Genomic DNA, 23,932 nt, shown 5'->3' on the forward strand with positions numbered 1-23,932 from the left:
AATGGTTAAAATTATGAAAATTGGAAGCTAATTTTTATGCTCACCCACAAATGTATATATCTATCTATCTATATCTATGTATGTATGTGTATATATATATATATATATATGTATGTATGTATGTATGTATATTAAAGTAGAAACATGCCATGTCATGCCATGAGCTTTTTCCCTTACCCCAACCCCCAACCGAGAACTTTAAAATCCTCTTCATTTTAGCCTTTCTTGCTCCCCTCATGAAGCCACTACATCACTCCCTTCTTCCTTTCTCATAATGACACTTTAGCAGGCTCAGCCCAAGTCATAGAAGAATTGCCACCTATCAAATTTCGGTAACATCTAATGCAATAAGGATTCTAGAAAACCTAATATATCATGTCTCTTCTAATTGTTTTCAGCTAGGAAACTAATTTCTGTATTTATTTTTATTCCAACTCTTCTTACTTGCTATTTTCACAATTAGAACCCATATCATCATCTTTGTTTCAAACGAGAATCAGTATCGGGAAGACATTATTATTATTATTATTATTATTTTGTTGTTGTAAACCATTTCTATTTCATATGAACAACAACAATTGCGGGAAGTCTTTGTTTCTGACAAATACAGGAGCCGAAGGTCAGCCCAGTTATTATTGCTTATATTTCTCTATTCTTTAGTTTATCATTTTGAAGGTCAGTTTCATCACCCAAGTTCTTTCTTATGTCTTTCACAATCATTTGTCTCAAGTTCTTTCTTATAGGGAAAAGTCCACTTTAGTACCCTAAATTTTGGGAGTAGTGTAATTTAGTATCTAAACTTTCAAATGTATCACTATAGTGTCCAAACTTTCAGAAAATGTTAAATTGGTCCAAAACCACAAAAATACCCTTTAAAACCAGCAATGTTGTCAATTTAAATGTTATGGAAAACATGGAACCAAATGCCATCAATCACGTCTGTCGCTTTTGTAGTGTGCACCCACACAATATGGCTTTGCGCCTTTGCCCCACCCATACACACATCATACTCATCTCTAATATTCACTGTAATTAGAGGTGGAGGCACCCTGATTCACATCCTTCCTAGAAGCGGTTTCAACAAAATAATTCATCTTCCCATGAATTTGGTTATTCACTTGAAAACCCGTTTGTCTTGGCATCATTAAAAAGAAAACTCACTTGTCTTTTCTTGGCTCTCACCCCCATCATCTCGCTCCACATTCTATTATATATTAGCGGGGACCCGTGCAGTGTATGGGATTTATTAAGCGAAAGCTAAATAATAGAAATAGTCATTTATGAAAATACCCCTTATAGTTTTATGGATTTATAAAAATTTACTCTATAGTTAGTATTTTACTAAAACACCACTTATAATTTGTAACGTTCCCATTAGATGATATTAGAAAATGACAATGTTGACCCCAATGTTCATTTAAATAAATTTAATCAAAAGAAAATAGAAAAAAAAATATCATTCTTACCCTTAGTAAGATATGAGCAACCACTCTATTAGCTATATTTGGCCAATTTTGTTTTCTGTATAAAAAGGTGTTACGGGTATTTTTGGAATAAAAAATCATGGCCTAATGGCTAAACAAATACTCATTAGTGAAAGGTTGATTAAGTAAATAAGTTGTAAAATACATGTGATGTTTTAGTAAAATGAAAATTGTAAGGTAGGTTTAAGTAAATATGTAAAACTATGAGGTGTGTTTTAGTAAATAATCCTAATAGAAACACATAAGAGTATACAATTATTTTATATTTTCAACTCTTTAAATAATTAGTAATTATTCATATTTTACATACTACTTTCAATAATTCTTTTATAATACAAAAATAAGAATAATTAATTTCAGTTAAGTTTATATTTTAAACTGATGAAACCAATCAATCCAATCAACTTGACACGAGTCGATCGATTTAGCAGTGCAACATCGCTAAGAATCGTCTTGTAAATTTGTTGCTATGTTGCAACAAAAAAAATAAAATAACAATGTTAGGATACCAATTTAGCAGTGCAACATCACAAGACTTGTATAACGTTGAGGATGCATACCATTCTATCTGCTAACATCCTGTAGAGCACTCCATGGACAGAGCTATGCGGGAGAAACCTCTTCTGTACCGGATTAATGACCAGTAGTTGCCAATGAGAGTGATCATTTTTGGGTATGAAGACTTCTGCACCCGCTTCTTCTCAATTGGTTCTAACCATGGATTCAGCTTCGGGAATATCCCATTGGTTGCAAATGCCTTAATAGAGGAAACAAAAAAAATATGCATAATGACAGGAATCAAGTCAATTCAATAAGACTACCTCACGTAAGTATTGTTACTAATTATGTAACCGACCCTGAAAGATTGATGAATTTAATCACGAAAGTAATACAATCATGTTGCAATTGGAAAAAGGATATTTCACCTGACCCACTACAGGCACGTACAGAAATTTCACGAAATTCCTTATCCGTGTTTTCAATAGGTTGCCATATGCATATATAACAGACGCAAAATAATGATAATGGATAAAAAAACAACCAATAACCAATTACAATGCATAATTAAAAAAAAATGATGCTTACCTCGTCAAACAACCAACTGTTCATCTTAAAAAGGGGGAGGAGGTTTATTTCACTTAGTAAAAAATTGTCGTTCTTAAGCGCGTATACATCCCTACACAAAAATACAAAAAATATAAAGGTTGTTCAGCAAATACATGGAAATGGTTGGTAGATTCGGTGCATGAATATTGCTATGTTATGTGAACCAATAAAGCATTCTTACTTCTGAATCTCCTTGTGCAAGAAATTATGCACCAACTACAAATCATCCGCCGCCATTTGATCTTTTTGTGCAAATGTTGCCCACGCTGATGGCCCACCTTCTACCGCCTGTGAGAATAAAGAAGAGCATGAGTAACCAATAAATATTTAAGGTTGAATGAAACATACATTACATAACCATGTCATAATCCATACCAACTCATTTGTGCGATTCGCAATGGCAAATTCCTTAGCTGCCTTCCCAGTATCATTAGGGGCCGGAAAGGAGAAACAACAACACTACTAGGAAAGCGTTCACGCTTTCCCATGTTGTGCTCCCCTTCTATACACATTCTTTACCTACAACCGGGGTGAAACTATTTCACACGAAGGAGGAATGATATCCCTAGGATTAGGCGAGGTAAATGAATCCTCCTCCAGTATTGACACCTCTCCAATAGATTCATTTTTACTAGGTACAACTTGAGATATGTGCACAAGTAAGACATCAGGATTGATGCCGTTTGCTATCAATATCCCACATATTCGATCAACCTCTGACCTTAGTTGACCAACTTTAGCTTCATAATAATCTGCCCAGGTTGCTTTCATACTAAACTGCTCAAACTCAATGGGATAGGATTAAGATAAAATTAGGAATGGGCTGACCTAATCTGTAGATAGGATTAAGATAATTCCCTATTCAAATACATATTTAGATTGGGATAACTCCTAATAGGATTAAGAGGTTTCTTAATCACTAAGAAAGAGGAGAAACCCTAGTATTGAATTACCAGAATTCGAACCAAGGGTTTAGAGCAGAAAAACTCTCATGCATTTTGAGATAGGATCTCAGAGTTCTCCTCCAGCCGTCGCCGCCATTCATTGCCTAATTTGATCTCTCTAAGAGGGAAAGATCAAGAAGGTGTTCTTAATATCAGTCTTTGCTGAAAGGCTGATTGTGTACGGTGCTCTTCGCCTTCATCGAATTCTTGTGAAGAATTTGGTTCGTAGGACGAACACTGCTGGTTTTGTTCCAATATCACTGCGTTATCTTCAGTGGGAGCAGATCTTGGGAGTATTCTTTGGGCGTGAACACCAACGCTGGGAGATACCGACTCTCCGTATCAGGTATAACCCTTCCCTTTCTCTTTGATTTAGATCTGGTTCGGTTTCGGTTCGATTAGGTCATTGAATATTGTATTCTAAAATCAAGGAATATGATTCTAAGTTGGAAGGGAGGAGAGAAATTTTTGAATTTCGCCCACCCTATTCCACTGCACTCTCGACATCCATACGATGGATCTCTCCCTCCTTTCATATTTAACAATTCTCAAAAAGTATAAATTTGTAGTTACTTCTATTATTATAGTTAACAATCGAATGCAAATGGGAGAGTAAAATATTATAATGTTGGAAAATGAAATTATTAATAAATTTACATTGGAAAATAAAAGATTAATCAACGTAGTTTTGTTAGTAAACTACCTAATAAAAATAATTATTTAATAACAATTTAAAATAATTATTAATAAATCCGCATAGTTACACAAATGTAATTAATTTTTCAAAAATTTTCATAAAACTACACTTTCATAAAATAACACTTTGGAAATTAAAAAGATATATTTTTTTTGAAAGTTTATTTAAAATGTATTAAATAATTATTGAAAATTATTGGAATATTTTGAAAATTTTAGGAAAATTTATTACATTTTATAGATTTTGTAAAACTATTAAAAATTTATGTAATTTTCATTATAAATTATTGTAAATTATTAAAGATAAATGAGTATAGGAAAGGGAAAACTGTAATTTGAACCAATAATTACATAAATTATTAAGATAAATTAGTATAATATTTGAAAAAGGAAATTATTGATTAGTTTATATTAGAAAATATAAGATAAATTAGTGTAATTTTGTAAGTAAAGCATTTAAAAAGAAAATAAATTATTTAATAACAACTTTAAAATAAATTTGAATAGATTTTGAAAATTACACAAATGTAATAAATTTTCCAAACTTTTCATAAAATTATGTTTTTGAAAATTAAAAACACTTTCGTGTACTTATAGAAATTTACCATGTGGTTGATACTCAATATATCCTTTTGATCATTTTTGTCATCAAATTGAATATTTGGTTGATTGGAAGTGGGTGCTTTGCCTTGAACTTGCCCAACACTAGGAGTGGGGCAGGACAAATTTGAGGATTCGCCATCCTTGATGAGGAGTGGGAGCCTTGCCTTGAATTCACTTGACACTAAGGACAAGACAGGGAAATTCGATGATTCCCCGTCCCTAACGGGGAGTGGGTGCCTTGCCTTGAACCTACCTAACATTGGGGATGGGGCATGGATGGGGCATAGTGTCTTAACTACCGGATGGGATGCCCCACCCTGTTGCATTCCTATATAATATTTAATTATTAATGAAATTAATAAAAATGATAGATTTTGTAATTATTTTTATTTATTTAAATTCAATTACATTTCATTTAAAAATAATGAAAATAATAGTTATTAAAATTACTACAAATGATTAATAAAATTAAATTTATTAAAAACTATCTATTCATATTAAATTAACAATAATCATTTTCTGTAAATCAAAATTAAATGAAAAATACAATTATTAAAATTTTAAATATTAACAATAACTTTGAATACTTTTAATTAATTAACAACAAATTTTGATAATTAATTTATCAAAAAACCAATGAGATGCTCTCCTTCCCCATGAAAAATTACCTAAAATCTCTTTTTCTCTTTCACTCACTCACTCACTCACTCTCTCTCACTGTCCCACACATGCTACCTCCTTCACTTTCTCCTAAATTATCTCCAATTCCTATGTATCTATATATATCTAAAGAAAGTTTGAATTAAAAAAATTGGAGAATTATTTAAATATTATAACAAAATTATATAATAACTTTAAAGTATTTATTAGAAATACAAAAATAATAAAAAAAGATTTAATAATATTCATATTATTAACAAATTTATATTTTAACAAAGTTCATCACAAAATTATGTACTAACAATATAAATTATGACTTTCTCGATTATTCAATTTAAATGTTATTCAAATAATAAATATTTAACATTACAAAAATGAAATATTATTTAAATATTTCAATAACTAAATATATTAAATAAGAACAAATTAAAAATATATAAATGCATATATAACAAAATATTTAATATTATGTAATAATTTTAAAATAAATAAAACTCAAATAACAAAAAGTTTTAAATATTTTACATATTATTTAAATATTTAAATAACTAAATTATTTAAATAATGAAATATTTAAGATAACTAGATTTTAAATAGTTAAAATAACAAAACAATGTAATAAGTTTAAAAAAATTATAAACAAAATAATAATTTAATATTTTTCAAAATTAATAAATGAAATTATGTAATAATAGTACAAACTATTATTTTTTGGATTATTAAATTCAATAAATTAATATTTATTATTTTAACATGTAAATAATGATATTGTTTAAATAACTAAATGATATTTTAAGTAACTAATTTCACTTGTATCAATTAATTATTCTAGAATAATAACTTTCAATAATTATGTATTTTAGTAATTATTTATTGTTTTTGTGATAAATATATTTTCAATAATTGTGTATAAATCTATTTTTCATTTTGTTTTTAATAGAAAATTTTCAATAATTATTAGAGATTAAACCACTATTATTTAACTTTTTAATTAAATTTATTGTACTTATTGTATTTTTGTTATAATTAATTGATTAATATTTATTGTAGATTAAATTATAATTTGAGATTACACTATGTATTGACTAATTTAATATATTTTCATTATCAATATATTTTTAATAGTTGTATATTTTTCTATAAATTTTCAATAATTATTGGAGATTAAATTATTATTATTATTTATTAGAGATTGGACTATTAATTTAGTTGAAATTATGAGTGTTCACGGGTTGCTTCGGTTTGGTTGTAGGCCGTTTGGCCAACCAAATCAACTTGGTTAGGTTGGGGAGTTTGTCACTTGAAACCAACTAACCATTAGTGAAAACTGGCCAACTCATGTTGTATTGGTTTTGGTCATTTTTTGGTTTGGTCGGTTGTCTAAAAAGATTTAAACTTAAAAATTAGATTTAAATTAAAAAATACAATAACATTATTAAAAAATAAATTTAAAAATGAAATTTATGATATAAAATACTTTATACTAAGAAAAAATGAATTTTCTCACTTTGGTTGGTTTACGTATAGCCAAAGTGAAACTAATCGAACTTGGTTAGGTTGGGAAATTGTTGAACCAAAGTCGATCGAAAATACTAGAAAACCCCAAGTTGATTGGATTGGTTGGTTTCATAAGTTTGATAAACAACCCTAGTTGAAATTAATTATTGTTATTTGTGTATTGTAAAAAAATGATTAAAAATAGTATATAAAATATAAATAATTATTAATTATTTAAAGAGTAGAAAATATAAAACAATTGTATACTCTTGCGTGTTCCTATTGTTTAGCTTTGACTTAACAAATCCCATGCACCATGGGTCCCTACTAGTAATTTGTCAAGATTTGGTTTTCCAAATCAAACAATATTTATATCTATAGACATGATTTCAAGCAAAGAGAGGGGAATAAGAGGAATTTGATGTTTCCTATATATTCATGACATCTTCCATTATTGTTAAATAATCCATTAGTTATGAAAATTATTAAAAAATTATGAAATAATTATTTCAGAAATAATCTATTATTTAACAAATATTAAATAATTTAATAATCTACCAAAACTTAATAAACAATCCATTAATTAATAATTTTTGGTATTAATAAATGTTCAAAATTTCAATGTTTAGCATAATTTACATTAAACATTGTAATTTGATAAATTTTCATTAATTTTTTTCAATAATAATTTATTAATAAAATATATTACTAATTAGCGTAATTTACATTAATTTACATTAATCATTGTAATTTGATATTTGATGTTGTATGTATTCCTACACCTTCCAACTGCTCACAAAGGAGAAAGAAACAAGTGTAATTTGTTGCGTATTGATAGGAGGCGGGAGATCAAGTCACTTTAGGAAACCGACTCCCTATAGGGGACTCAATGCCTTGGTAGCAGGATATGTTTGAATTGGAGATTAAACCATCCATCTCAGTTTCCTATTCGATTACAAGTACCTGTATTCAAAAGAACCATTGGGAGATACAATTTGCATTGATAAACCTGAGCCACTATGGAGTTGAAGTCAGCCAAATGCCAATGGAGTTGGACTTTGTTCTGGTCTCACAAGTCAACAAGTCAAATGTTCTATTAATTACTATGTCATGTCACATCAACATAACATTCATCCAGGATGTTAATGGCATACAAAACTCCATCATCATTAGGATCAAATCGTTCATAATGGTCAAAACTAAAAACAAGGTGCAAGATGTCTCGAGAAATTACTCAGAGCTTAATATATGTATATGTTTGAGCTGTATAGCAGGAGAACCTACACACATCCGAATTTAGACTTAACTTACTTAGGATAAAAGCAAATAACAGCATCTCCTCAAGGTTCATGAGTTGCACAAAGGTCTTATCCAATGATTAAGTCAGAAATCGGTAGCGTTGAAAACATCAACACCGTATGAATGCAAGGTTGCAAGTCCCAATACAAGGTTGCAAGAGGTTCGAACAGTACTTGTGAGTTATATGAGAATCATCCTAAATAGCCAAGTTAAACAATGATCCACTATGGAAATCAACATTGTCGAGGACATCGGTGCCGCACTGAACTTCGTCACCTCATCCTAGAGGGGGCAATTGTAGACATGTGAATTTTTTGAAGTCAAATAAGTGAACTTAATTTACATGACAACTTCTAAATAATATGGGCCTCCATGGGCCCAAGGTCCAAGTCTACATAAATATGTATTAGTGGCCTAAGGATCCAAGTGTATTAAGTCCAATTTGGCCCATATCCTATTGTAATAGGGTGGTCCCATTGGCAAGACCACTAACTCCTACATAATGGTGCATGTATAGGAGTTAATGCTAACCCAACACCCCACTCACATGGGATTGATTAGTTAAGTGGGCTGAGGTGGTAGCCTTAACCCTTGGCTATAAATAGCCTTGCCTAGGAAGAAAGAGGGTTCATTTTCCTTTTTCGGGAGAATCACATTGTAAGAAGCTCTCACACACCAACACTTGAGGATTGTAAGCAACTACAAGGTCCTACAAACTTCAACAATTTCAAGATCAAGAGAGAAGAAAGAAGGGAAAAGCTTTTTAGTTCTCTACAACTCACTTGGATTCAAGTTCTCCAAAGAAGATTAAACCACCACAAAAGGAACATTCTTAGAGAAGCATCCTTTACAGCCAATCAAGCACAAAGCTCAGAGTGAAGAAATCTACATCAAATCTCCCAAAAGCACCAAAATCAAGGAAATCTACATCAATACTTTAAGAAGTACGAGAAACACGCCAGCGACCATCATCTTCACCAAATTCGACCGTTAATCAGAGGTTGTTCACGTCATCGAGCAAAAATCAAAGATAGTTCATTCCCTTGTTTATTTTCTTTATTACAAATTTATTTTTGTAATTTGTCTCCATATTTTGTATTGATTGAAATACATGAAATTTGTATCGACAATATATTTTCAATAATTATGTATAGATCTAATTTTCTTTTTGTTATTTAATAGAAAATTTTCAATAATCATTAGAGATTAAACTACTATTATTTAAAATTTTAATTTAATTTATTGTACTTATTGTATTTTGTTATAATTTATTGATTAATATTTATTATAGATTAAACTATAACTTGATATTACACTATGTATTGACTAATTTAATATATTTGTTAGTATTTATTGCATTTTCATTATCAATATATTTTTAATAATTGTGTATTTTTTGCTATAATTTTTAATAATTATTGGAGATTAAAATATTATTTTTTATTAGAGATTAGAATATTAATTTAGCTGAAATTATGAGTGTTTATAGGTTGCTTCAGCTTGGTTGTAGGTCGTTCGTCCAACCAAATTGACTTGGTCAGGTTGGGGAGTTTGTCATTCGAAACCGACTGACCATTAGTGAAAACTGGCCAACTCAAGTTGTATCAGTTTGGGTTATTTTTTGGTTTAGTCGATTGTTTAAAAAGATTTAAACTTAAAAATTAGGTTTAAATTAAAAAATACAGTGGCATTATTCAAAAATAAATTTAAAAATGAAATTTATGATATAAAATACTTTAGACTAATAAATATAGGAATTTTTCCACTTTGGTTGGTTTACATATAGCCAAAGCGAAACTGATCGAACCTGGTTGAGTTGGGAAATTGTTAAACCAAAGCCGATCGGAAATATTAGAAACCCCGAGTTGATTGGATTGGTTGGTTTCATAAGTTTGATAAACAACCTTAGATGAAATTAATTATTGTTATTTTTGTATTATAAAATAATATTAGAATTAGTATATAAAATATAAATAATTATTAATATTTAAAGAGTAGACAATATAAAATAATTGTATACTCTTGCGTGTTTCTATTGTTTAGTTTTTACTTAACAAATCCTATGCATTACATGGGTCACTGCTAGTAATTTATTAAGATTTGGTTTTCCAAATCAAACAATATTTATATCTGTAGACATGATTTCAAGCAAAGAGAGGGGAATAAGAGGAATTTGATGTTTCCTATATATTCATGACATCTTCTGATGTAACCGTTTCTGGTCACGTATCAATTTTTTTTGTGATATACCAACTTTTTGGCTAAGTACCTCATCATTTGACATGCTCCCAGGTGGCCTGTGACTCGGAGGATGATGGAGCTCCCCAGTGGTGAACTGCCTAGTGATGAGCTCCCTGGTGGTGAGCTACTTGGTGACGAGCTCCCTGGTGAAAAGCTACCTGGCTACCCTCTGCATGAGGTGATCTCCTCTCCTTTGCAAGCGGCGGGAGCTGAGGGACCTGCGATAACTGAATCAGAGGACCCGTGGGTATTTTCCCGGCGAGGACTCTCTGATGCCTAAGTTAGCATTCTGATTGTAGGGAGCTTGGAGAGAAATGAGAGAGCTAGAGAGCAAGGATTACCTCCATTTTTTCATTCTCTCCCCATTTGTCTTTGGGGGTCAGAGTCCTTATATAGTGGTGTCCTGTCAAATCAGGAATAACAACCTCTGTCAAGTCAGGCTTAACTACCTCTATCTCTCTGCCGCAGCTGTTACTGTCAGAGCTGAGGTGGCGGGTGCAGGCGGCTGCTGCAGAGTACGGCTCTACTAGTCAAGGGACAGCTCTCAGGACTGGCAGGCACGGTGCCGCCTAGCGAGAGACGTGGGCGTAGGTCTCTGAATCTGTCAGGTACGGTTGTCAGGCAGGAGATCTTCTTGCGATACGCCGAGCTGCCCCTAAGTGCCGAGCTACCTATGCCGAGTTGCCTGTAAGTGCCGAGCTGCCCCTAAGTGGCGAGCTCTTCGTAAGACGCTAGGTTGCTTGCGGAGTGGCCAGTTGCCTGTGGTGAACTGCCTATGTCAAGCTGCCCGAGCTGCCCAGTCGTCAAGAGGCTGCACTTGGTTTGCATGAGGTGTTAGGTGTCACAATTTCACTAGAGGGCCAAATTCGCCGTCATCATTTGCCCCCCACTCCCGAGCTGAGAGTAACAAAGCGAAGGGAGTAGATTTCTTCTTTTGGCCCGTAAGTCGACAAGCTAGTAAGTGTTGATCCAATTCCTTAGGCTTTGGGAGCTGCCTGTAAGGTGAGGAGGTTTTCGCCAGTTTAGTAGTGTAGCCCTTAGGCTCTGGAGGCAACTTATAGTTCACTTTTGTTGATTTTGCTCATGCTAAGGAAGCGACTGGGTATTTAGCAATAGTGTGGCCCGTAGGCTTTGGGAGTGACTCGTAGTCCACTCTTCTTGACTTTGCCCATGCCGAAGAGCCGACTAGGTCTTAAGCAGTAATGTGGGCCATAGGCTTTGGGGGTGACTCGTAGTCCACTCTTCTTTGACTTTGCCCGTGACGAAGAGGCGACTCGGTCTTAAGTAATAATGTGGCCCGTAGGCTTTGCCTGTGAGGTGTCGAACTGACCAGGTGCTGAGCTGCCTGCGAGGTGTAGAGCTACCAGTGAGGTGCCGAGTTGATCAGGTGTTGAGTTGCCTGCAAGGTGCCAAGCTGACCATGTGCCGAGCTACCAATGAGGTGCTGAGCTGACCAGGTGCCAAGCTACCAGTGAAGTGCCGAGCTGACCAGGTGGGTGCCTTAGAGCTATGATTGCGCTGCATCAGCTTTGTAATGCCGGTCACCCACTCCTACAAGAAGCTACTAGGAGCTCGACCTTGGGGGCCAGCACTACTAACTTTAGGTTGCCAGCTCACATGGGAGCCTTGGAAGGCTCGATCGATAAGGGTGCCTATGTAGTCCATTAGCCACCAACTCCCGCAGAAGCCACGAAGAGCTCATCTTTGTAGGGGGACCTTGCGGAGAGGACTGGTGAGGCTTTATCCGAATTGAAAGTAAAGTTACTTAGTCTGTTAGATCCCTGCATAGTCTTTGAGTTCATAAAAAATGTAAACTATAGAGCAAGAGCTTTAATTTCTAAAAAGTGAGGAATTAGCTTTCTGGGAGAAGAGGACTTAACTTTTGTAAGATAAGAACTTAGCTTTTGTAGGATGAGAACTTAGCTTTTGTAGGATGAAAACTTAGCTTTCTGTAGTGTGTTACCACAGACGGTGCCAATTGATGTAACCGTTTCTATAGACGGCGCCAATTGATGTAGCCGTTCCCACAGACGGCGCCAATTGATGTAACCGTTTCTGGTCACGTACCAATTTTTTTTGTGATGTACCAACTTTTTGGTTAAGTACCTCTTCATTTGACATGCTCCCAGGTGCTTTGTGACTCAGAGGATGATGGGGCTCCCTGGTGGCGAACTGCCTGGTGACGAGCTCCCTGATGGTTAGTAGACCTGTTCATGGGTCCGGTTGGGCCGGGCTCGGGCCAGGCTTTGACTCTTTACTAATAGAAAACTGTTAGGCCCGAGCCCGAGCCCGACCTGACCAACGGGCCTATAACTTGGGCCCAAGCTCGGCCCTGATAAAAAGCCTGAAGCCCGACCTAATAAAAGAAATTCAAAATTTTCCCTATTCAAATGGACATTTTTTATTTTAATTTATATGTTTTTTCCCCTATTTAAATGAACAATGAGCCTACAAGTGAATCAATGACCTTCTCAAATAAAAAAATTTATTCAAATAGACATCACATAGGGTTTTTACTTAGGTTTAATTATAGGCCGGGCCGGGTTTACTTAGGTTTAACTATAGGTCGGGCCAGGCCGGGCTCGGGCCGTGCTCGGGCTGGGCTATTTTGGAAAAGGCCGAGCCTGGCTCAAATTTTATGCGGGCCGGGCTTTTTGGCCCGAGGTTAAGCCCGCGGGCCAAAAAGCCTATTCAAGCCCATCCAGGGGTCGGGCCGCCCGACCCATGAACAGGTCTAGTGGTGAGCTACTTGGTGACGAGCTCCCTGGTGGAAAGCTACCTGGCGTTCCTCTGCATGAGGTGATCTCCTCTCCTTTGTAGGCGGCGGGAGCTGAGGGACCTGCAAGAACTGAATCAGAGGACCCGGGGGTATTTTCCTGGCGGGGACTCTCTGATGCCTAAGTTAGCATTCTGATTGTAGGGAGCTTGGAGAGAAATGAGAGAGCTAGAGAGCAAGGATTACCTCCATTTTTTTATTCTCTCCCCATTTGTTTTTGGGGATTGTAGTCTTATATAGTGGTGTCCTGTCAAATCAGACGTAACAACCCTTGTCAAGTCAGGCTTAACTTCCTCTGTCTCTCTGCCGCAGCCGTTACTGTCAGAGCTGAGGTAGTGGGTGCAGGCGGGTGCAGGCGGCTGTTGTAGAGTACGGCTCTGCCAATCAAGGGACATCTCTCAGGACTAGCAGGCACGATGCCGCCTAGCGGGAGACGTGGGCGCAGGTCTCTGGATCTGTTAGGTACGGTTGTCAGGCAGGAAATCTTCCTGTGATACGTCGAGCTGCCCCTAAGTGCCGAGCTACCTATGCCGAGCTGCCTATAAGTGCCGAGCTGCCCCTAAGTGGCGAGCTCTTCGTAAGACGCCAGGCTACCTACGGAGTGGCCAGCTGCCTATAAGTGCCGAGCTGCCCCTAAGTGGTGAGCTCTTCGTAAGACGCCAGGCTACCTACGGAGTGGCCAGCTGCCTATGCCGAGTTGCATATGTCGAGCTGCCCCTAGCTATACCGAGCTGCCCAGTCGTCAAGAGGCTGCACTTGGTTTGCATGAGGTGCCAGGTGTCACAATTTCACTGGAGGGCCAAATCCGCCCTCATCATCTTCCATTATTGTTAAATAATCCATTAGTTATGAAAATTATTAAAAATTCTGAAAAATATTCTATAAAAAATATGAAATAATTATTTTAGAAATAATCCATTATTTAACAAATATTAAATAATTTAATAAACAATCCATTAATTAATAATTTTTTTGTATTAATAAATGTTCAAAATTTCAATGTTTAGCATAATTTACATTAATCATTGTAGTTTGATAAATTTTCATTAAATTTTTACAATAATAATTTATTGATAGAAGATATTATTGATTAGTGTAATTTATTTATTTCTAAAATCAATAATTATAGTTAACAATTATCAAATAATTTAGGGAAACTCTTTAACTAATAATCCATAATTATTTTTTAAATAAGTAATAAAGAAACTAAGAAATTAATCTATGGAGAAAATATTCTCCAAAACTATTTAAATAACAATCCATATTATTATTTCAATAAATAATTATTAAATAATTTAGGAAAATTATTAATTCTATCCACACCGATCTAGACCACTTGGTTGACTTCAATCATACCTTATTTTACATTAATTAACAACAAATAGTTTACTTTTAATTAAAAATAATGTAATTTACCATAATTACATTAATTTACTATAATTACATTTACTTTGATTAATAGTAAATAATTTAAACTTACAAAATAAATAATTTACATTAATTTGTTGTTATTGTAAATAATTAAGTTACTATACCTTGTGGAGAGGCAACAAAGATTGTGCAGATCCAATTAAGTTTGGCTGTAGACCTGCTAATAAATAAGAGGTGATTTAGAAGTGGAACAATTGGAAAGAAAGACTCTTGAAGATGTCAAAGCTGCAGTTTCATTGGACGTAGGTGCTCAAACTTTCGATTTAATGGCAGATTTGAGGGAAGAGAGAGATGTTCTGTTGACGAATCTATTACAGGCAGAAACCATGTGAGGACCCGAACTGTTTCGGATTTTTGGATTAGATTGAATTGAATTCGGATCAACACTTATTCGACCTGATATATATGTTATGTATGTATTTATTTATATATAATATATATAATATATACATATATGTTATTTATTTATTCACAAATATGTTATTTTTTATAAAATTTTTATATTATTTATTTTTTACAAAAAATGTATATATAAATATATATTGATGAAAATAGTTAAAAATTACTTATATTTTTGTTTTTCTTTATTTAGGAAGTTATATTTTCTTTTCCTTTTAATATTTTATTATTTTTTTAAAAATTAATTCAAATTGGATCAGATTCAAATATCTGACATATTAATCAGATACAAATTCAAATCGATATTTATAAGATCCAATTGAATCTTTGGATCAAACCTAAAATATTGTTTCGGATCAGATTCAAATACACCCTGATTAGAATCCGATAGTTACGAAAATCGTATCAAATACGTATTCTAGTTCTAATAGTTAGCTTCCTTTTACAACATAATCGAAATAGGATGAAAATGGTCATTAGAATTCTGTCAAAGTAAATACTTGAATGTTAGAGGGATATCTTCTCTCAATAATAAATCTATAAATATATATTAAAACAAAGCGGTCAAGAAATTTTCTCCTTTTTTTGAATTTTTTATTTTTTATTCCATGTCATTTTTGAAACAACCAATGAGATGCAATTTCCAATAACCTAAATAATATATTCTCCTAAAATTTCTCCTAAATTACCTCCCCCATTTTCTCCAAAATTATCTTTAATTCCTATTTATCTTCTAAATTATCTCTAATTCCTATTTATCTCCAAAATGATCTTTAATTTAGTAGAGAGTTTCTCACCTAAATTATCTATAATTCCTATTTATCCTCTCCCCTACTACTATCTATATCTATCTAAAGAAAGTTTGGATTAAAAAAGTTAAGAATTATTTAAATATTCTAACAGAATTATATAATAGTTTTGAAATATTTATTACAAACACAAAAAAATAATTTTATATTTTTATAAAATATATCACGAAATTATGTACTAACAATTTAAATTATGTTTTTCCTTCTTATCAATTTAAATGTTTTTTAAATATTTAATAATATGTAATATATTTAAATAAATAAAATTCAAATAACAAAAATTTTAAATATTTTATAGATTATTTAAATATTTATCATAACTATATTTTAAAAGTTAAAATAACGAAATTATGTAATAAATTCAAAAAATTTCTTCAAAGTAGAAAAATAATTATAACATAATATTCAAATTAATAAGAATTTAATATATTACAAAATTAATAATGAAATTATGTAATAATAGTATAAATTAAGATTTTATTGTTAATTAAATTCAATAAAAATTTAATATTTTAAAAATTAAATATTTCATATATTATTTAAGTATTTATATAACTAAATATTTTAAATAACAAAAAATTATGTATTTTTGTATTCTAAATAGTTTAGATATTAAACTATTATTTGAGATTGTACTATTTATTGACTAAGTTAATATATTTTTAGTACTTATTGTATTTTTTCATTACCAATATATTTTCAATAATTATGTATTTTTGCTATAAATTTTCGATAATTATTGGAGATTAAACTATTATTATTTATCGAAGATAAGACTATTAATTTAGCTAAAATTATGAGCGTTCATGAGTTGGTTCGGTCCTGCCGTAGGCTATTTGGCCAACCAAGTTAGGGAGTTGGTTAGCTGAATCTAACTGACCTTTTGTGAAAACTGATCCACTCAAGTTGTATCAATTTAGGTCGGTTTTCACAAAAGGTCATTCGGTTCAAAAGATTTTAACTGAATAATTAAATTTAGTTTTAAAAATTACAATGCAATTATTAGAAAATAAATTTAAAAAGTAGATTTATGAAATAAAACATTTTAGACTAAGAAATATGGGAAATTTCTCACTTTTCATATTAAAAATTATATTTAAAATATAAAATATTAATATATATCCTTGGTTAGGTCGTTCGATTTTGGTTGGTTTACAAATGACTAATGTGAAACTGATCCAATTTGGTCGAATTGGAAAATTTTTTAACCATAGCCGACCTAAAATACTAGAAAACTGACTAACTCGGGTTGAGTTGATTAGGTTGGTAGGTTTCATAAGTTTGATGAATAAACCTAAATGAAATTAATTATTGTTATTTTTGTATTATAAAAAATTATTAAAAGTAATATATAAAACATTAATTATTAATTATTTAAAAAGTTGAAAATATAAAACAATTGTATACTCGTATGTATTTCTATTTGGGTCATTTACTAGAAAACACCTTATAGTTTTATATATTTATTTAAACCTACCATATAGTTTTCATTTTACTAAAACATATTATATATTTTACAACTTATTTACTTAGTCAACATTTCATTAATGATTGTTTAGTTTGCCATTACGTCCATGATTTTCTATTCCAAAAATATCCTTAACACTTTTTTATATAAAACACAAAATTGGCCAAAATAGCCAATAGAGTGGTTGCTCGTGTCTTATTAAGGCAAGAAAGGTATTTTTATTTCTATCTTCTTTTGATTAAATTTATTTAAATGAACATTAGTATTTATTTTTCATTATCATCTAATGTAAGATTTTATAAGTGATGTTTTAGTAAAATGCTAACTATAGGGTAGATTTTAATAAATCCATGAAATTATAAGGGTGAGTGTTTTAGTAAATGACTCTTTTATTATTTATCTTTTGTTTAATAAATTCCGTACATGATACGGGTCTCCCGCTAATAATAAAAATAACGAAAGAAAAGTAAAAAAAAAAAAAAAAAAAAACCAATGGAAAAGACGGAAAAAATATTGGCGTAGAGCAGTTGACAACGAGTGACGGAGTGAGTACAACTCCCTTTAAGGAATGCAACCCACATTTTCTACGACAGTGTCGTAGCCCTACGCTGAAACAAGTAAATCGAAGCCATTGATTTGCTTTCATGACCCTACATTGAATCAGATGGAGTGACTTCTTCGTGGAGACTGGAGTAGATACAAAACCATGATTTCCTGTTTTAGCGCTCGCTACGACAGTGTCGTGGCAAAAGTGAACTCTTACGAGAGTAGAATTCTTTAGCAAATAATTCCGCTTTAAGAATATAAGAGAATATAGAATTCTTCTACAACTTAAAAAGATTTTCCACGATTATATATACCCCTTCACAGTCGAAAGGAGGGTACGTCAATTTACGCTTCTCTCCAAGTAAGGGAAACACAGCGATTAACTAATCAATGGCGACTTCCAGGCTTCCTTTTTTCCTTCTATCTGTCGTCCTCTTTTCTCTCTTGCAAACACCCACTTATGCTGGCAAAAAGGCAAACATTATGTAGTTCTACAGTTCTCTTTTATATGTTCTACAGTTCTCTTTTATATATATTTGGTTTAGAATTCGAGTAGCTAGCTCTTTTATATTCACTCTCAACTCCTTTCTTTTTTCTCGTACAGTCTTATGTGGTATATCTGGGAGGACATTCCCATGTCTCAGAACCTTCATCCACTGATTTCGATCGAGTAACAGATTCTCATTACGAGTTCCTCGGATCATTCTTGGGAAGGTATATACTTCAAGTTTTCATATATCGGTCGTCCATCTGGTAGCTAGACATACTATTCTTTTTCCTCTTTCCTTTGAAGTTTGAAGTTGATAGTTTTATCCTGATCTCTCTTTTAAACACAGCAAAGAGAAGGCCAAAGCAGCTATTTTTTACTCATATACAAAACATATTAATGGTTTTGCTGCTACACTCGAAGAAGAAGAAGCAGCCGAGATCGCAAGTAAGAAATATTTACCATGCATCTATAGTCTATACTCCTATTCCTATATATGCTCGTTTGTTTTAGATCTTATCTTCACATCTCTTACTCGCTGTGCTTTGTTTTCCAATGAAGAACATCCGAGAGTTGTATCGGTTTTCTTGAATCAAGGAAGGAAATTACACACAACCAGGTCGTGGGATTTTCTTGGTCTGGGGAGGATTAATGGCGTAGATCCATCAGGATCATCACTTTGGTTCAAGGCCAGATTTGGAGAAGATACAATCATAGGAAACCTCGACTCTGGTAACTGTTTTTGATATTCCCCTATGTATCCATGTTGACCAAATTTGCGCATCGATTATATTCAGTATTTTCACTTGGTCTAATTTTCTTATTAAGGCAACCCAACACCTTTCTGCTACATCAGTATTATCTCCTTTTAATTTTTTAACAAAAGCATGCAGCTTTGATTAACTTTTTGTTTTAATTTTCAGAGACTTTCATGCATTGGCCATTGATTAAACATCCAAAAGAACCCAAGATTTAAACTTTCTTGTCTTTACTAAGATTTCATGCTTTTAGTTAGTTAAATTTTCAACTACTAGTTGACGATTTGACCATGCATGCATATAAACCATGACAAAGCCTTGAAACTTTGAAGTCTTTTTGGTAACAAAAAGCATTAACTCAACCATAAATTAATCGTTTGTATATATCTAATTTAACTTAATTGATGTGGGTGTCTAATTCAAATCTTCTTGACCACTTACATTTTGTTTGGTCAATATATTAATGGCCCTGCATTTTAGAAGGGTCGATTATAGGTATCAATGAATCCATGAATCTTTAACATTCATTCGTTCATTCAATTCCTTTTATATTTATATATAGTAGAGGTCAATTGGGCGCTAGATTGTTCTTTGTCAATTGCCATGATATTTGACATTCGTCATTCTTTTTAGCTTTCTTTGAATGTGGAATCTGATATAGGTGTGTGGCCTGAATCAAAGAGCTTTAGCGACGATGGATATGGACCCATTCCCTCAAAGTGGAAAGGAATTTGTCAGAAGGGTGGTAGCAATGACACATTCGTCTGCAACAGGTCTACTCTTTTCCTACTTACAGATGATCTTTTCTAATAAGTAGTTTTTTTTTCATATCTTCAATAAATTTTATCTCGTTACATCCAATAAGAAAATAATGCTAACTTTGGCAAGGTTCCTGGATTTTGATATCAACTTTCGACTAATTTTAGTTAGTCACGCTTTAAATCAAGAGCAACCCCACAAATTTAGGAGCATCTAATTATCAACTTGTAATGGAGAAATAACCAATATTATCAAAGGTGGTTTGAGTCGATAAGAGTTGATTATTCAGGGATCATAGAGTCCGAAACAGTAGAAAGAGGAGGACCACCTTGAAAAGAAGACAAAGAAAAAAAGCAATATTCCTTGATAGTACAGGATTGCTTTGTCCAAATTCTGTTGGACTCTTTTAAATTCCAATCCTCATCCCATCCCTCCCCACAAAATGTTTGAAAAGTTGTATATTCCATCTCCTTTCATAGTTGGCCATGGTGTGGAAGAAACACGAAACACATACCATTTTAATGTAGACCTTCCATTAATACATACATTAAACCTTTTTTTCCTGTATCAAACTACCAGAGAAAACCAAGTGACTTTGACCTTGTTAGGCCACCACTATACCCAATGAGATGAAACACATCCTAAGAGGCTTGAGAGCAACAGCTCATCCGTCTGATCTCGCTCCTCTAGATCTCTCTCGTATGCAATAATACCGCAATTCAGAAGCACCATCCATCTAACACTTCAACCATTTTGTCCATTGATGCTCTCAGAATCGGACCCGACCCAAAATCATCTCTATTATTGTCATGAAAGAGGTCCAGCCATCCAGCTCATCCCTCTAGAGGCCTGGACCATCGGTTGGCATAACCTTTTGTGGTTCGGATCTATATGCTTTGGACCATTAATTGGTCAGCTCATATAAGGTTTAATTATATGTGCTCATTTTTCACTCTGCTTACCAATCTCCAATGATGTATCATTATCAATTATCCTTTCCAGGAAGCTAATCGGAGCAAGGTATTTCAACAAAGGGTACTCCTCCTACGTGGGTCCTCTGGACTCTTCCTATGACACCGCACGCGACAATGAAGGGCATGGATCACACACCCTTTCCACGGCCGGCGGCAACTTTGTTCCCGGTGCCGGCATCTTTGGTTACGGCCAAGGAATAGCAAAGGGTGGCTCCCCTAGGGCCCGAGTGGCTGCTTACAAGGTATGCTGGCCTCCAGTCGGTGACAGTGGTGAGTGCTTCGATGCTGATATCATGGCTGCCTTCGATGCCGCCATCCACGACGGCGTTGATGTCCTATCCATCTCGCTTGGTGGCTCTCCTGATTATTATTTTGAAGATGGTCTGTCAATTGGAGCATTTCATGCCGTTAAGAAGGGGATAGTCGTAGTTTGCTCTGCCGGCAATTCAGGACCGACTGATGGTTCTGTCTCCAATGTTTCGCCATGGATGATTACGGTGGGAGCGAGCACCATCGATCGGGAGTTCGCATCTTACGTTGTTCTCGGCAATAAGCTCTACTTTAAAGTATGCCTACGTACTTGTCCATCGTTAATTTAGTGATGATCAATTGAATATTAGAATCTTAATTACTCTTTTTGCATTGTTATCACACTATTTTGCACTTGCACTCCAGGGAGAGAGTCTTTCAACAAATGGGTTGCCGGTGAAAGAGTTCTATCCTCTGATAAGCGCCGGTGATGCCAAAGCAGCTAATGCATCAACAAATGATGCTCTCCTGTGCAAGGCCGGAGCGCTGGACACAGAGGAGGTGAGGGGTAAAATCTTGACCTGCCTCCGAGGCGAGACAGCTAGAATTGACAAGGGAGAGCAGGCTGCCCGGGCCGGTGCTGTGGGCATGATTCTTGCCAACGATGTAACCACGGCAAATGAAATTATTGCCGATGCTCACGTCCTCCCTGCTTCGCATATCACCTACACTGATGGTCTTGCCGTCTTCGCTTATATCAATTCTACCAAGTACGTACGTTCCTAGCTAGCTATATCTCTTACTTAGTAGCGTTACGTTGTACTTTATATTGTCATGTCGTGCATGGGTTTTCTTTTCTTGATAGGAATCAAACAGGCACGTTAACGAATTCTTTTTACAGGTCTCCTGTGGCTTATCTTACACATGGCACAACTCTGTTGGGTGTCAAGCCGGCTCCTTTCATGGCCTCTTTCTCTTCCAAGGGACCCAATCTTGTTACACCAGAGATCCTCAAGGTTCATTCTATATATACCCACAACTCAAATTTCGTTTTATTTTATTATTTTTTTGCTTAATGTTATATATTTTACGTACTAATTAATTGCTGGTGTTCAGCCTGATATTACTGCACCTGGGGTGAATATCATAGCTGCCTTCACCGAAGCACAGGGAGCCGCAAGTGAGAACGACAAGCGCATCGTTCCATTCAACATAATGTCTGGCACATCGATGTCATGTCCTCATGTTTCCGGCATTGCCGGCCTCCTCAAAACACTCCACCCAGATTGGAGCCCCGCTGCAGTTAAATCGGCCATCATGACAACCGGTGAGATTTGGTTTCTTCTATATATGCGAGTTACCTTTGTATTGATATCTCGATGAAACGCTGTTCTGAAGCTTTATGATCTTTCATCTACAGCTGGAACAAGAGACAACATAGGGGAACAAATCCTTAATTCGTCACACGTCGAAGCAACCCCATTCAGTTACGGTGCGGGTCATGTCCAACCAAACCGTGCCATGGATCCTGGGTTGGTCTATGACTTGACTGTGAAGGACTACCTGGATTTCCTATGCGCCCTGGGCTACAACCAGACCCAAATCGAAACTTTCTCGGATAAGCCTTATACATGCCCCAAATCCGTCACTCTCATGGACTTCAACTACCCTTCCATCACTGTGCCCAGTCTCTCCGGCTCCGCCACCGTGACTCGAACACTTAAGAACGTTGGTACTCCGGGAACATACACGGCTAGTGTTGATGCACCAACCGGAATTTCAGTATCCGTGGAGCCAGCGAGTCTGAAATTCGAGAAGATGGGAGAAGAGAAAACATTTAGGCTAACTCTGAAGACCAACAAAGCTGATGCGGCTATGGATTATGTGTTTGGTCAGTTTATATGGTCAGACGGTCTGCATTACGTGAGAAGTCCAATTGTGGTTAAGGCCAAAACTGAATAGGTCGTAGGCTGCTGGTTGCTCTGTTATATATAGGCTGTTTTATATAAATATGGTTGCTTGGGGTCTTTTTTAATTTTTTTATAGAATCCCAATTTTTATAGAAGGATTTCTTTTTTTTTTTTTTAACTAATAGGTTATTAATATTAAAAGTTTGCAGAGAATAAAAAAAAATCATTTTGCAAATACAAGTGTTCCTTTTTTGGTAGAAAAGGAGTTCTCCCTTTTATGTAAACGGTGCTGGTAAAAACGTATGGGTATTGGGTCGGCCAGGGACCTCTAGACAAAGTAGTACGAATGGGCCTTGTCCTGCCTCGGCCCATCTTGAACCCAAAAATAAAGTTTGGGCCTTGTCCTGCTCGATCTGTTAATATCCAGTCTCATAGACCCACTATCATTGTTTGGCTTTCGCTCCAAAACAGGACTACGGATGGAAGTAGCGGTGTTGAATTGTGTCACTTACACCTAATTACATGCATAGGTTATTAAGAGAAGCTCAAATGGGTCATAGCATGGACAGAGACTGGATCCTTATTACCACATGCTGCTCAGGTCCAATAGTCAAAACAGAAAATAACTTGGGGATGGACAGAGACTATCTTAGTGTCTATACATCTCTCTGTCACAAAGCCTTAAACCTATAAATCAAACTAATCTACTTGCAAGTGTGAGAAAAAAAAATAATAATACAAGCAGCAGAGGATTCTCATCTGGTTTCTACATTTAAAGCCTCTTGGAAGTTAGAGTCGGAAGCATAAAGGAGAACCTCATAACTATACACCCAAT

The 23,932-nt window shown here is 34.3% G+C and overlaps 1 protein-coding gene across 1 annotated transcript; it reads left to right on the forward strand.

The window, feature by feature from the left end:
* The first annotated feature begins 18,292 nt into the window (after nucleotides 1-18,292).
* On the forward strand, nucleotides 18,293-23,332 carry LOC148879361 (subtilisin-like protease SBT5.4). Its single transcript, XM_088960877.1, has 10 exons — nucleotides 18,293-18,434; nucleotides 18,565-18,674; nucleotides 18,797-18,894; nucleotides 19,009-19,179; nucleotides 19,867-19,978; nucleotides 20,967-21,504; nucleotides 21,614-21,957; nucleotides 22,089-22,203; nucleotides 22,304-22,514; nucleotides 22,608-23,332. Exons 1-10 carry the CDS (start codon nucleotides 18,351-18,353, stop codon nucleotides 23,147-23,149), a joined length of 2,325 nt encoding a protein of 774 aa, XP_088817003.1. The 5' UTR covers nucleotides 18,293-18,350; the 3' UTR covers nucleotides 23,150-23,332.
* Nucleotides 23,333-23,932: the final 600 nt, after the last annotated feature.

The sequence above is a fragment of the Nelumbo lutea genome, chromosome 1 (genome assembly GCF_056320005.1).
Source record: "Nelumbo lutea isolate HS-2025 chromosome 1, American lotus-T2T, whole genome shotgun sequence".
Taxonomy (NCBI): domain Eukaryota; kingdom Viridiplantae; phylum Streptophyta; class Magnoliopsida; order Proteales; family Nelumbonaceae; genus Nelumbo; species Nelumbo lutea.